Source organism: Colobus angolensis, unplaced genomic scaffold, assembly GCF_000951035.1.
Source record: "Colobus angolensis palliatus isolate OR3802 unplaced genomic scaffold, Cang.pa_1.0 Scaffold38, whole genome shotgun sequence".
Taxonomy (NCBI): Eukaryota; Metazoa; Chordata; class Mammalia; order Primates; family Cercopithecidae; genus Colobus; species Colobus angolensis.
In genome coordinates, this window is record NW_012117154.1 from 7684881 (window position 1) to 7700383 (window position 15503).

The 15503-nt window shown below is 46.8% G+C and overlaps 1 protein-coding gene across 1 annotated transcript in view; it reads left to right on the top strand.

Annotated features, from left to right (window-relative positions):
• TRAPPC10 (trafficking protein particle complex 10) overlaps nt 1-15503 on the top strand; it is a 77307-nt gene that overhangs the window by 34974 nt on the left and 26830 nt on the right. Inside the window, exons 7-12 of the mRNA XM_011954128.1 lie at nt 9163-9309; nt 9893-10007; nt 11332-11408; nt 12776-12867; nt 14609-14749; nt 15072-15184. Coding sequence (XP_011809518.1) covers nt 9163-9309; nt 9893-10007; nt 11332-11408; nt 12776-12867; nt 14609-14749; nt 15072-15184 — 685 coding nt within the window. The remainder of the gene's footprint in view (nt 1-9162; nt 9310-9892; nt 10008-11331; nt 11409-12775; nt 12868-14608; nt 14750-15071; nt 15185-15503) is intronic.

The following is a 15503-nucleotide window of genomic DNA, read 5'->3' on the forward strand; positions in this document are numbered from 1 at the left end:
GAGTGGAAGCTGCCCCCATTGCTTTTAGTCACAGCTGTTGCACTTCTTTGTGCTGTTGAGTTCTGCGTCTCCAGTGAGAGGAGGTAGCCAAAGCTGAATGCTGGATTTGAGGCAAGGACATGCCACCCACTGATGACTTTCTCACAGTCTCTCAGTCTCTTTCCTTCTAAGAACCCACTTCCTGTTTCCTCACCTTCTTCTGATGCACACAGCTGGCTGTGCCTCCTTACATGTGCTGTGCCTGTCAGATTCCCAGGCCAGAGAGGACAGCCTCCCTTGTCGCCTGTGTTGAAGTGCACACAGTCCTTTTTGCACACTTTGCTCCCAAGTTTGATCAACACTGAGATTCACACTGTTTACTTAGAGGGCTTCACCAGTAACTTCACGTCAGAAGTGTTTCTCTTCCTCTCCCTTTTTCTTTTTTTTCTTTCTTTCTTTCTTTCTTTTTTTTTTTGAGATGGAGTCTCAGGACTCTATTGCCTAGGCTGGAGTGCAGTGGCGCAATCTCGGCTCACTACAGACTCCGCGTCCCAGGTTCACGCTATTCTCCTGCCTCAGCCTCCTAAGTAACTGGGACTACAGGTGCCCACCACCGCGCCTGGCTAATTTTTTGTATTTTTTTTTTTTAGTAGAGACGGGGTTTCACTGTGTTAGCCAGGATGGTCTCCATCTCCTGACCTCGTGATCCACCTACGTTGGCCTCCCAGAGTGCTGGGATTACGGGCATGAGCCACCGCGCCCGGCCTTCTCTCCCTTTTTCTAAATTTTTAAATTTTTTGGTAGAGATGAGTCTCACTGTGTTGCCCAGGCTGGTCTGGAACTCCTGGGCTCAAGTTATCCTCCCTGCTCACCTCCCAAAGTGCTGGGATTACAGGTCTGAACCGCCCCTGGCTGTGGTTTTCTCTCTCGTGCAGTAGTTTTTATTCCAGTCTAGTTGTTAGGATTTTTTGGTGACAGTCGGGTTTTAGGGCCACAGTTGAGCAGAGGCCAGGGGGTGGGTGCACCACGGTCAGCTGCAGATCCCACGTCCCAGTTTTGAGTGGGTGGCTTATAAAACATGTCCTGCTAACATCCTGCTTGCTTTATCAGTTGATTGGAAGTACCTCATTTGTTTAAAGAGAACAGGGGGCAACGAAGTGGCCAGCTGTGATAGAAACTGGCACTGCCTCTGTAGTAGGGCTTGATCCACACTCCAGGGGCGACCGGGGCTGAGAAAGAGAGCAAGATGGCTGGATAGAGGCCTCTACCCTGTGGATGCCGCTTACTAGCCTTGGCCCACTCCCGTTGTGGAAAATGTGTTAAGGATGGAGATTGTGCCTACCTGCTGGGGTGGGCGGTAACACCCGTGAAGTGAGGCCAGTTGCGCATGAGTTCAGGATCCTCCTTCACAGAATATTTCCTCTTTTTTTCTGTAACAATTTCTAATTTTCTCTCCATTTACAAAAGTTGAATGTTTTCTCTATGTAAATTTGGGAAATACAGACAAATACACAGAAGAAAATGTTGTTGCTTTTGCAGTGGGAAGAGGTTCCCTTTTTTTTTTGTCCATGGCCTTCTTATGTATAGATGAACTGCAATGATTTCCTTGCTCCTATTTGGACGTTTGAATTCTTCAAAATTCTTTGCAATTGCAGTAGTTTGTATCCTTATACATACATCTTTGTGTGTAAATTCATACAAATAGAATTGGAAGGGCGAGGATAGACACGTGTTTAAAGCTGTTAATATGTGTTGTCAGTTTGTCCACCAGAAAGGTCTTCCCATTTTCAGTCATGCTAGCGATGGCTGTTTTCCTGCACCTTTGGTAAGAAAAAAGTATGATACGTATACATTTTGTTGCCAAATTAGAAGAATGAGGAAGATACTTTCTAGAAGGCCATAATGTGTTTGTTACACTGATTGCCCAAGTGATTTTTTAGGGGGTTTGGAATATGTTTCATTCAGCACCATTTGACCTGTTATCAGCGTAGATTCTGGTTAGGTAACTGTGTGGGCCTACCAGGGTCAGGACTCCTCACCCCAGGAGAGTCACCCAGCCTAGCCTGTGGTGTGGAGGAACCGCGCATGGGACGCCATCAGAGTTAGCTGGCTGGTTTGTGAACAGAGGCTGTGTGTGGCCAACCTGCAGGTGGAACCAGAGGAAGAAGGTTTACAGTCAAAGCTGGCCGGTTGGGATCGGTATTCTGAGGTGCAGGCCTGGCAGAGGACAAAGGCAGAGACGTAGTGGAGGGATGTAGGTTGTGTTTACTGAGGGCTTACGGTGGACCCGACACCCTGCTGGGTGGGCGCTTTCATGGGGAGGTGGAGGATCTTGTGTGCCCCTGAGCCGTGAGGACCTGAGCTGGAGGAGGAGGGGTGGTTGTGAGAGCTGTTGCTGAAGAACTGATGGCTCCCTGGACAAAAGGAAAGAGAGGACTGTCAAGAATCATTCGAGACACATTTCCTTGCCTGCCAGGCACTGTGGGAGACAGGGATAGATGGGGGTGCACATAAATGAAGAGGAAAGGGCCTCACCTACCGGCATGAGGCTGCCACGGGTCATCAGCACAGTCCAAGTAGAGACGAAGTGTTGTCTGTGCACAGGGGACCGTAAGGGAGGGAAAGGCAGCTTTGTCGGGCGCCTCAGGTCAGCTTGGTAAACATTTGCAGGTGCCCAATAGGTGCTAGGGAAGCTTTCTAGAGGAGGCCCTGTGTGAACTCCGTTAAAAAGATTCATTCAGGCCGGGCGTAGTGGCTCACACCTGTAATCCCAGCACTTTGGGAGGCTGAGGTGGGCAGATCACGAGGTCAGGAGTTCGAGACCAGCCTGGCCAGTATGGTGAAACCCTGTCTCTACTAAAAATACAAAAATTAGCTGGGCATGATGGCGGGCGCCTGTAATCCCAGCTACTTGGGAGGCTGAGGCAGGAGAATGGCTTGAGCCCTGGAGGCAGAGCTTGCAGTGAGCCGAGGTCACGCCACTACACTCCAGCCTGGGTGAAAGAGTGAGACTCCGTCTCAAAAGAAAAAAAAAAAAGATTCATTCACTCAGCATATCTTCACTGAGCATCTGTTTTGTGCCAACCATTGTGGTAGGCGCTGCCTTTTCAGCAGAGAGTGAAGTAGAATTCCTGGCTTTACGAAGCTTACATGCTAGGGAGTGAGTAGGGGGAGTAAGAATTCACCAGGTAGGCGTGACTGCTGGTGGCACGGGAGGGTGCATTTCAGGCAGAGAAGGTGGTGGTACCGAAGGTGCTCTGAAGGAGTCTGGTCTCGCTGGAACTTCAGGAGCGAGGCAGGCTTTGGTGACAGTGAAGGGAGATTCTGAAGTTCTTTGTGTGTCACCTGGAAGGTTGCCCTTTGTCCTGTAGCCAGGAGGGAGCCATGAAAGGTTAGGACCTAGTGAGGAGGCAGAGGGCAGAGAGAGGTGAAGAATTTGGAAACTTCTGCCATAGTCCAAGGGAGAAGGTGGAGTTCCAAAAGGCAGTTGAGGTAGATTTTGTTGTTTATTATTGTTATTATTTGAGACACTCTGTCGCCCAGGCTGGAGTGCAGTGGTGTGATCTCGGCTCACTATAGCCTCTGCCTCCAGGGTTCAAGCAATTCTCCTGCCTCAGCCACTAGAGTAGCCGGGATTACAGGCATGCACCACCATGCCCAGCTAATTTTTGTATTTTTTGGTAGAGATGGGGTTTCACTATGTTGCCCAGGCTGGTCTTGCCCTGAGCTCAAGTGATCTGCCCTCCTCAGCCTCCCAAAGGGCTCGGATTACAGGCATGAGCCATAGCACCCAGCCGGTAGATTTTAAATAAATGGGTTCAAGAAAAATTTATTTAGTGAATTGGTGGTTCTGGGTCCACTGGATATCCATATATAAAAACAAATCTTGGTCTCACCCCATAAACAAGATTAATTCCAGGTGTAGTTTTGGTCTAGACATGAAAAATAAAATACGAAAACTCTAGAAGATAACATGGGAAAATATCTTGGGGACCTTAAGGTTGGCAAGTATTTCTTCAACAGAACATGAAACCCTTACGGTTAGGCACCAGCCGTGAGGGAAGCCGGCCCTGCATCAGGCCACATAAACAGCAGCGCTTCTCTTCCCCGAAAGGCGCTCTGACGGGAGCAAAAAGACCTTCGCAGCTTGGAAGTGCGAACAGTATGTGCAGACAAGAAAGGGCCCTTATCCAGCGTGTGCTGTGAAGAACTCACATACATCGATGCAGAGACACTGACCAACCGATAGGAAAACAGGCAGGAGAGGAAATCCACATGGCCAATAAACATGAAAAGGGGCTCAGTCTCATGAATCGTAGCGAAATGCAAACTGAAACCATTATCCATGCAATCAAACCATTATCAACACCAGCCGAATGGCCCGGATGGAAAGGCTGTCCTCGGGTGTCGGTGGGAGGGTGGAGACACTGGCGCTCCTTCACTGGTGATGGTGTGCTCCACTGGAAGCGCTTTGGAAGGCTGTTTGCGGTATCTAGCGGGTGTCGCCATCACAACACATGCCCCGTGACCCAGCAGATCAGCCCTGGTATGTGCGGACACATGCACACACACATGCATCAAAAGACAAGTACAGAGATATTTGTGGCACCGTGAGTCATCAGAGCTAGAAACGGGGAAGAACCCAAATGTTCATCTCGTCCAAGGGATGACGACACGGCACCGTGGCCCTGCAGTGCGCTAGGGTACAGTGGTGAACGTGACTGGTAGTGCATGACTCTAACCAACCTCAAGTTGAGCTAAAGAAGTTGGACACAAGAGAGGGCATACCTTTTTTTTTTTTTTTTTCTCCTAGATGGAGTCTTGCTCTGTCGCCCAGGCTGGAGTGCAGTGGCGTGATCTTGGCTCACTGCAACCTCCACCTCCCGGATTCAAGCGATATGAGAAGGCATACTTTTTGATTCCTTGTATCTAAAGTTTACAGTGAAGCTACACCAGTCTGCTGTGAGCTCTCTGGCAGGTGGAGGGGCTGGTGACTGGCAGGGAGTTCCTGCAGGAGCTACTGCTCTGATTCTGCTTTCATGGGAGACATACAGGCGTTCACCTGGGACTCGTGCACCTTCCAGTGTGTGGGTTGCACTCAAATGGTAGGGGATCAAAAGCAAGAACAAGAATGCCTTTACTTTTATACTTGGAAGTGGCAAAATGGCACTTGCCATTGCTAATACAGCGATCTGGAAAGGAGGAGGGGCTTTAAGGAAAATTAATACAAATTAAGAATTAGTTTAAAAAGTCTGTTATTCACAAAAGATGATATCCAAATGGCCAAGAAGTGTCTGATGGCCCATTAGGGAAATGGGAGTTTTCTGGAGACGGTGAAGCCACCACCTGGTTCCGGAGTGAGGTGTCCAAGCCGCATGCTCTGCCGTTCAGTCTCAGGCTCTCGGGGCAGAGCGGAGGCTTGGTCTTTGTTGTGTTGGGTGCTGTGGCATGCTGGGTGGCAGATGCCACCGTAGAGGCATGGCTTTCGCAATGTTGGCTAAAGTGCCCGTTTTCTGTGTCGGCCACCGTTTAGGAGCAAGGGGCTGACACTTGTTTGGGCGACTCAAAGCCGTGAAGCCGTGGCTGCAGAACAATCGCTCTTTTCCAGAGTTTGTGAGACTTTTGTTTTTATTCTCAAGCTGCACTACAATGGGTAAAATGAGCCTGGATGGCTCTGGCACTCTCTCTTCCCTTCCCCCGCGCTCTTGTGTCTCTGCTGCGGGGATGCTGGTGGGAGAAGAGTGTTGGCGCTGCTTGTGTTGTGCTGTGAGTAGCCCGGCGCACTCGGGGCTGGGGGCGTCTTCGGAGTCTGAGAAGGCGTCCCTTAGTTGAGGCAGGGGTAACATTGCAAATAGTTTTACCCATAGTAGCCAAACACTGGAAACAACCCAGACACTTAAAAGGAGTGGATAAATAAACTGTGGCCAACTTGTAGAAAGGTTTAATAAGCAGCAGTGAAAAAGAACAGGCTGACAGACTCCGCAAGGTTGAATCTTAAAGATGTGTTGAATTAAAGAAGCCCCATGTACAAAAGAGGATGTGATTTCATTACGTGAAGTTCACAAATCAGCCAGAAGGAATTGATGGTGGCCGAAGTCAGGATAGGGGGTGCCTCTTTGGGGTGGATCTTGACTAGGAAAAGGGACTTGAGAGAACCTTCTAGGATATGTTGTTGCTTGATTAGGTGGTGGTTACATTTGTAAAAATCATGGACCTCTAAATTTAGGGTTTGCACCCCTCACATACCTTGTTGTATGTATTTTGCCACTTGTTTTTTCAAAGCAATGAAAAAGTATCACTGCAATGAAGTTGTAAATAAATTGTTTTGTTAACATGTCTAGACGTCTTCCATGTCCCACTGTGGAAGGTCTCGCTGCTGCAGAGCCCACCTCTGTCAGGCCCTGGAAAGTATAGAGACGAAGCAGTGCCCGGCCCCCTCTGGGCTGTTACCTGGGGTTTGGGTGGGAGCTAAGAGACACACACAGTAAGTAGTAACATACGAGGCAGGCGGCTCCTCAAGGCGGCACTACAGAAAGGCTTGTGTATGCCACATCACATGCCCAATTCATATGCCTGTCTTTCTTTTCCATAAAAACTGAAGTTTTAAAATGATGTGTGATAGGAAATGTAGGGAGCTGCGATTCTCCTGGGAAACAGAGGCTCTTAGAGCACGGAGCCAGGGAGGACTCGCAGCCAAGACCAGAGCAGGCCCCGGGGAGGCTTCGCACTGTGGGAGGTGTGAGTTCCAGAGGGAGGGGTGGCCGAGCTCACCTTCAGGTTTCTGTTATTCAGTGACAGCCTGCCCTGTGCCTTGGCGTGGGTGTGTGCAGGACCTGCCTGCTCTCTCCCACCTCTTCCGGGATGGAAGTTGAAGGTGAAGTCTCAGCAGTCAGTGGCCAATGGCTGCCATCAGATTTTGTTGTTTTTAGCCCAGAAAAGCTACTGCTACCTGATGCTGCTACTTTTTTTAATACTGTCGTTCAAGTTTACCAAAGCGGGACTTGCTCTTTGCAGGAAAAAAATATACCAAGAACTGTTCTATAATCATGCCACGCAGTAATTAATGCCACCGTTGGCATTTTGGTGGTATCATTTGGGAGCCTTTCTGAGGTGCACCTGTGCTGTCAGGCGGCTCCTCCGCTCTCGGCTGCTGCTGTTCCCTGCTGACTCAGCCTCGGCTGCTCTTGCTTCTGCATCCAGCGCCCTCTGCCGCGGCTCCCCTGCTGTGGCTCTTGGTCTTTATCTCCCTTCTCTGTGGATGCATCTTGACCGCAAGCACTGTGCGCCTCCCTGCTTTGTAGGAGTCTCTTGTGGTCTCCTGGGAGGTTTTTGTTTTGTTTTGTTTTGTTTTTGAGACGGAGTTTCGCTATTGTTGCTCAGACTGGAGTGCAATGGCATGATCTTGGCTCACAGCAACCTCCGCCTCTCGGATTCAAATGATTCTCCTGTCTCAGCCTCCCGAGTAGCTGGGATTACAGGCACATGCCACCACACCCTGCTAATTTTTGTATTTTTAGTAGAGACGGGGTTTCATCATATTGGTCAGGCTGGTCTCAAACTCCTGACCTCAGGTGATCCACCCACCTTGGCCTCCCAAAGTGCTGGGATCACAGGCGTGAGCCACCGCACCTGGCCTCTGCCAGGAGGTCTTTCTGTCACCAGTGTGTGCCCAGGGGAGGCACATGTTTACAGAAGCTTTTGCATAGTGGGTACTGGTGGTGGTATCATCTTGGGAGATGAAAAGTATCCCAGATCTCCTGGCACCTGGGAACCAGGCGGGCCTGCAAGGTGCAGTCAGCCTGCTCCAGGTCTGCTCTGGTCTGACTGATGAGGACGCTTCTCAGTCAGAGGGACACGCTCTGTCCAGGATCTCAGAGCTGCGTCTGGCTGCCCCGCTTTTCTGCGCCTTCCCTCGGTGGGGTGTGTTTGGGTGAGAGAGTTGTGCAGCTTTCTGAAAGTGGCTTCCGATCACGCAGTTTTTGTCCTATGCTGATTTTTTTCCCCCAAAAGATTTAAGTAGCTTATCTTATTTTTCAAAAATTGGGCATTTTAGCTTTTATGGGAACATTTGATGGCACTCTGGTTCTTCCTTGTTGGTTCCAGGTCCTTTATTTGTGCTCAGGGCGCCTTGCAAGAGTTCTTATGGGAGTCAGTTTCCCTGGCAGTGGCAGCTCATCACCTGTTGACGGGTGATTTGAAGAGCACTGGTGAACATATTTCAGCAAAACTAAGAGACGTCATGAAGTTAGTGCCACCAGAGAAAAAGCCAGCATTGCCACTGAAGAGTGTGAGGTGCCACTTGATTGAGAGAAACGTTCCTGTTTCAGAGGTGCTAGAATGTGGGGGACACTGGATCTTACAGAGCAGGCGCTTTTGCTTTTCCAATGGTGTTTCTTTTTTGTTTTTAAGTGGAAAGGCTCAAGGAAATACAGAAGCAGAGAGGATAGCGTAGTGCGTGCGTGGGACCCAGGAGCAGTCAGAGTAGGCGCGGTGCCTGGCCAGCTCTGCTTCGTCTGCGTCCTTGTTCACTTGCCCTGGGATGTTTTTCAAATACAGACATTGGGTTTCTCCTGTAAATACTGCAGTGTATCGGGAGCAGTAGGGAGCTCTTCTTCCCAGACATAATTGTGCTGTCTTTATCACGCCTGAAGAGTGAACTGTAAGTCCTCCTGTGATATTTCTACTCAGTATTCAGTTTCTGCTGTTGAACGTGATCTTTCTTAAATGTGACCAAACAGTCATCTGAAGTCTTAGTTTTCCCTCCCCACGTGACGCTGGTGTTTGGCCAGTCCTCACTCTTAAAGTAAATGATCCTATTTGGTCTTTTTCTAGGCTTTTCCTTTTTTAAAAAAATATTTTTCTGTATATATTTTTCAGATCTAGACCTGCAGAGGCTTTTTCTTAATAAGGTTTTCAAAAATACAATAATTGAAAGTCATACCTAAAACCTGGTAACACATTTGAATCTAGTTCACACAGGTTTTCTCTTCACATGTGAGTGTAGGTGATTAGTGTCCTCGGCCCCTTTCTCTCTCCTGTAGCTCTGCAGATCACAGCACTGTTAGATGAGGTGGCTGCTTGAGGGAGGGAGGGTTTCGCACATTCAAGCTAGAGCATGTGGGTTTGTTCAAGCTACAGCTCTCCCGGAGCGCCCCTCACACGTTCGCACTTGCACCCCCACAGGTCTCCGTCCCGCCTGGTGCTCTGGACTGCTGGGTGTTTCTGAGCTGTCTGGAGGTGTTGCAGAGGATAGAAGGCTGCTGTGACCGGGCGCAGATCGACTCAAACATTGCCCACACTGTGGGGCTGTGGAGCTATGCCACAGAAAAGGTGCCTACCTGCCCAAGTGTGGAACGCTCGTGTTGTCTCTGCAGCCATGCCTGGGTGGCGGAGGAAGTCTGCTGTTTGGAGCTGCTGTCCTCCTGCTTATTTAGATCATTGATGCATCCACTTTAGTGGCCGTAGGGGGTGTCTGGGTGCAGCCAAAGAAGTCATAGTTCCCTACCACATGTCGATGTAGTCAGCAGACAGCAAGCACTCACTGTGCTCCCATGAAAGTGACTCTGTACCCTGAGTCGGGGGACACGGAGGGTGGTGCTGAAATGTCACCTCAGCAGGCAGAGCTGTGCTGGTGTGTGCAGCAGGTAGGCTGCCAGGGCGTGGCTTCTGCAGGTGCAGGCGAAGTCTGGGGAACTCAGGGAGCTGAAGGGCAGAAGCAGAGGATTCCCGCCCTCCAAGTCTTACTGGGAGCTATTGTGTAGGATGTATTTTTGTATCCAGATTTGAGTCATTTGGGTAGGAAAGCTAAATTTCTTCTAGAATTTAGCTGGATTTGAATTTTTATATTTAAATTCTTGAATTCCCTCCTGACTCTTATGGCAAATTAATTGAAATTGTGAATTTATCTTAACAGTTAAAGTCCTTGGGCTATCTATGTGGACTCGTGTCAGAGAAAGGACCTAACTCAGAGGATCTCAACAGGACAGTTGACCTTTTGGCAGGTTTGGGAGCTGAGCGACCAGAAACAGGTACTTTTTTGTACGTACCTATGTTGGTGTTGAGGTGGACAATAATGAAAATGTCCTTTGCAGGTTGGCACATTTAACCCAGGTTCTGATAGTCATCATATTACTCACCATTTGGAAAACTATATCCATTGTTAGCTGAGTGGATTAAAGCACCTGATATTTTACCTTTTAACAGCATAATGCAATATTAGAAATAGTTGAAAGAATTGGAAGGAGTTTGAGAAACATAGCTGAGTTTCTCCTGGGCTTAAGGGACTTTATTGCTCGTGTTCAAATGCACCACTCTCTGAATTACAGATGATCTGTTTTTCTAACAATACAACCTGACGATTTTTTTTTTTTTTTTTTTTTTAAGAGACAGGGTCTCACTCTCTTGCCCAGACTGGAGTGCAGTGGCACAATCTTGGCTCATTGCAGCTTTGACCTCCTGGGCTCAAGGGATCCTCTTGCCTCAACCTGCCAAGTAGCTGGGACTACAAGTGTGTGCTACTACGCTTGGCTAATTTTTTTTATTTTTTGTAGAGATGGAGTATTGTTGTATTGCCCAGGCTGGTCTCAAACTCCCGGCCTCAAGTGATCCTCCTGCCCTGGCCTCCCAGCAAACTTTTTTAAATAAATTAGCCGGGCACAGTGGCTCACGCCTGTAATCCCAGCACTTTGGGAGGCTGAGGTGGGCAGATCACCTGAGGTTGGGAATTCGAGACCAGCCTGACCAACATGGAGAAACCCTGTCTCTACTAAAAATGCAGAATTAGCCGGGCATGGTGGCGCATGCCTGTAATCCCAACTACTCTGGAGGCTGAGGCAGGAGAATTGCTTGAACCTCGGAGGTGGAGGTTGCAGTGAGCCAAGATTGCTCCATTGCACTCCAGCCTGGGCAACACGAGTGAAACTCCATTCAAAAACGAAGAAAAGAAAAAATTCTCCTGATTAGTAAGGCTCTTTGAAAGGAGCATTACTCACTGTTTTAAGTGTTTAAGGGAAAAAATACTTAGTGTGTATATTTCACTGTTTCAACTTGAGACCATTTCAGATCATTTCAAAAGTAATTTAATTCATTGGAGTATTTGTAAAATATATTTCTAAAAAGTCTAGTTCTAAAGATCAGAGAAAAGCATGACACAAAAGTGTTTTGACTATTTTATGAATATGTGAATTGAAAGAGAATATACATAATCATCTAGTTTCAGTTGGCATTGGCCATGTTTATAATTTCACAAGAGTCAGGTGGGGTCATCCACCTGCAGTATGTGAAAGTGAATGTAAAGTCATGTGACTGGACATGATGAGGATGAAGAAGGACTCTCGTTTCTTTCTGTTTAAGCCAACACAGCTCAGAGTCCTTATAAGAAACTGAAAGAAGCATTATCATCAGTGGAAGCTTTTGAAAAACACTACTTAGTAAGTATTAACAAGTGTTTAATGTCTGCTCCATGAATACCTGTCTCTAGAAGGCCTGTTGAGTTGGGAAGGAGCTGGTATTGGGGGCCCCTTCTTGTTGGTTTTTTTAGTTTCTTTGGTACCTGGGGAGTTGTGGACAAAACATGGAATAGTTGTTCATCAAGTGCGTATTAGTACTCATGGTACCATATTTGGGCATGGAATCATCTTTGAATATTTACAGTTTTGTTCAAATTGGGTTTTCCTTTTTTTTTTTTTTTGAGACCGAGTCTTGCTCTGTCGCCCGGGCTGGAGTGCAGTGGCCGGATCTCAGCTCACTGCAAGCTCCACCTCCCGGGTTTACGCCATTCTCCTGCCTCAGCCTCCCGAGTAGCTGGGGCTACAGGCGCCTGCCACCTCGCCTGGCTAGCTTTGTGTGTTTTTTAGTAGAGACGGGGTTTCACCGTGTTAGCCAGGATGGTCTCGATCTCCCGACCTCGTGATCCGCTCGTGTTGGCCTCCCAAAGTGCTGGGATTACAGGCTTGAGCCACCGCGCCCGGCCTCAAATTGGGTTTTCTTACACAGAAATTATAAGAGAGGATAATGAATACTTTTCTTGATAAAAAGGAGTAATTTGGACTTGGGCAGAGCTATTGTATTTGATTTTGAAAGATTTAAATTAGTGAAACTTTAAAAAACGGTGTAGGTAGAAGTGTGGTGGGTCAACATCATCCCTGGGGTCATGGGCAACTCGAGCGTTTGGACTGCCTGTAATGGCTGTACCTCTTAGACTCACAGGTAGGAAACATATCCAGCACATCACCCACATGCAGAAAGTCCTTGGAAAAGTTAGATGTTTTGGATGAGTTTGTGGGTTTCTTTTATTATTATGCTTCATAATTTTTACACAGGTTACCAATTTTGATTATAACAGAAAAGCTCAACACAAAAATAGATGCAAAGGAAAAGATAATGTTATATTAATAACAGTGTCTTCTGCAGGCTGGGCCTGGTGGCTCACGCCTGTAATTCAGCACTGTGGGAGGCTGAGGCGGGTGGATCACTTGAGGTCAGGAGTTTGAGACCAGCCTAGCCAACATGGCGAAACCCCGTCTCTGCTAAAAATACAAAAAGGTAGCCAGGCGTGGTGGCACCTGTAGTCCCAGCTGCTTGGGAGGCTGAGGCACAAGAATCCCTTAAACCTGTGAGGCGGAGGTTGCAGTGAGCGGAGATCTCGCCGCTGTGCTCCAGCCTGAGTGACGGAGCAAGACTCTGTCTCAAAACAAAAAACCCAACAATGTCTTTTGCATCAGCTTTAGGCAAATAAATGTAGTGTTTGTCTGTCACGAAAAGTTCAAGTCTGTAATTGTTTTTTACTTCCCCACAGGATTTGTCCCATGCTACCATTGAAATGTATACGAGCATTGGGAGGATTCGATCTGCCAAGTTTGTTGGAAAAGATCTGGCAGAGTTTTACATGTAATTGATTTTGTACTTTTTCTTTGAATTCTAAACATATACATGAGAAGATTTGTTATAGATGGAGTTAATGTAAGGTGTGCATTAATGTGTAGACTGAAAAGTGTAGGTTCTCTTACCCAGTCCTCATAATTTTGTTTTTTAGTTTTTTCTGAAAACCAGATGGAGAGCTTTTCTGCTTGTTACTCTTAAACACTGTTATTGGTCTTGGAGATTATTTTATTTAATTAAATATATAAATTTTTGTAACTAAGTTAAATAATTGTAAGAAAGCATAATGGTGAGTAAATTGGCATATAGATCTTACATATTTTGTTATATAGCGTTTCATCAAGTATTAAGAGGCCTGAAAAACCTCAAGGCCATTGATGTAAAGCTACTGCATGTGTCAGGTTCGTGAAAGAGGGATGATCGCGGGATAACTGGAAGAAGGTGTGTACAGATACTGCAGGATTTCCATTCCAGCTCCTGCAGTTTTGAAGTTTGATCCAGAAAAACTCAAAATTTAGCATATTTCTAGTGTGTTTCATAAAATCAGACAGTCAAAGAGAAGAAACCCCAGTGGGTCGTGTGGTTACTATTTGAAAGTACTGAAAGGAGATACAAGTTTAAGGAAAACGATGCTTGTTTTCATTTTCTTAAAAAAAAAAAGTGTGATTGAAATGAGATCTTGAAATCTGTACTCAAGTAATTTCATAGGTGAAGCAAGAAATGAGAATTGATTTGAACTGATGTGAATTGGCTGGAAAGGGATTCTTAGATCAGCTCAGTGAACTTTCTAGTTTTCCAGATGTGATTGGAGCAGCTTAGCCAATTACCCACTAACTAACGGCAGAGTTGCAGCTAGAATATAGTTCTCTTGAATTTCCATGTAGTGTGTTTAAAGAGGAAGCAAAGAGGCTTCTTCAGGAAGGGGAGGGGATCCTTGTTACTCCTGAGGCTTTGACAAGCCCTGATTAATTTGCATTTCAAAGGCAGGCAAGGCCACACACACCAATAGTCCCAGCTACTGTGGGGGAGGCTGAGGCGGGAGGATCCCTTGAGCTGAGGAGTTTGAGTCTGGGAGTGAGCTACGATCACGCCACTGTATCCCAGCCTGAGTGACAGAGCAAGACCCCATCTCTTACAAAACAGTTGTGCTTTAAACTTCACTTTGCAGGGGCCAAGTATTGCTATTTTAATTCTCTGGTGTTCTCTGGAAGCCGGAGCCTGTGGAGTGCTCTTTGCCTGAGTTTCCAAGTGACTCTGTGCTCCCTTCCACTTGCGCCCTGTAGACTGCTTCTGTGTTTCTGTGCCTTTAGTAGGTAGTGTAGATGCATACCTGGACTTCCTGGCTTCATTGCTGACTAGCACTGTACATGTGGACAAGCCCTTCCTTCACCTTCTCTTAACCGTGACTCTCTTGCCTGTCAGCTCGAGATCATTAATGATACGCTCACTTTCTTATCCTGAGATTCAGCTATGGAAGTTCCTCGAAGTGTGTATAAAGCCAGACCAACAATGTGTTGTGCTTTTATCACCACACGCTCATTTCTCAGATCTTTGCCTGGGAGTCTAATTATTCGTCCTGAGTAGGTGCTCTTTCTCACGGAGCGGGGTGGGTGGAAAAGGGCTATCTGAAGATGCTGAGTCTGTCCTGGCATGGAGTCTGGAGGATGAAGGCCAAGGCGGGAGAGGTGGGGTCTCAGTGTGTTGATTATTCCTAGCTGTAATGAAAGCTACTGTTTGTTGATTTTGCAAGGAGGAAAAAGGCTCCACAAAAGGCAGAAATCTATCTTCAAGGAGCATTGAAAAATTACCTGGCTGAGGGCTGGGCACTCCCCATCACACACACAAGGAAGCAGCTGGCTGAATGTCAAAAGCACCTTGGACAAATTGAAAAGTATCCTTTAATGTTGCCATGAAGCAGGAAAATTATTTTCTATTTATACAGCAACATTGCCCACAATCAAATGTTTCATTCTCATCTGTTATTAAGGAGAGAAAAGTCCTACCTTATACATATGTATTGTATAGAGAATTAATGAAATATCTAGTCAATTTTTTATAATCTAATTTTGAGTCCTAGTAACTTAAAAAAAAAAAAAAAAAAAAAAGCCCTTTGGCTTTTGAAGCCTCTGTGAAGGCTGTAGGAGGCTTTGCATCCACTTTGCCCCACACTCCTCAGTATGAGCCTCTCCACGCTCCTTACCTCTCCACTCCAGCTACCTGCAGACCAGCAGCCTTTTAGCCAGTGACCACCACCTCACTGAAGAGGAGCGCAAGCACTTCTGCCAGGAGATACTTGACTTTGCCAGCCAGCCGTCAGACAACCCAGGTAAGACCAATTCCTAGGAGATACTTGACTTTGCCAGCCAGCCGTCAGACAGCCCAGGTAAGACCAGTTCCTAGGAGATACTTGACTTTGCCAGCCAGCCATCAGACAGCCCAGGTAAGACCAGTTCTTAAAACTTTACTAGGAATATTTTCAAACATTACGAAGTAAAAAGAATATAAGATATACCAGCCACTTAAGAGTAAACAATTGCTAACATTTTGCTGTGTAGCTAACATGTATCTATGTCTTTCACTTCACTTTTTTTCTTTTTGCTTAAAGCCAAACTCTAGACCACATTGGATCTTCTAAATACAAGAAC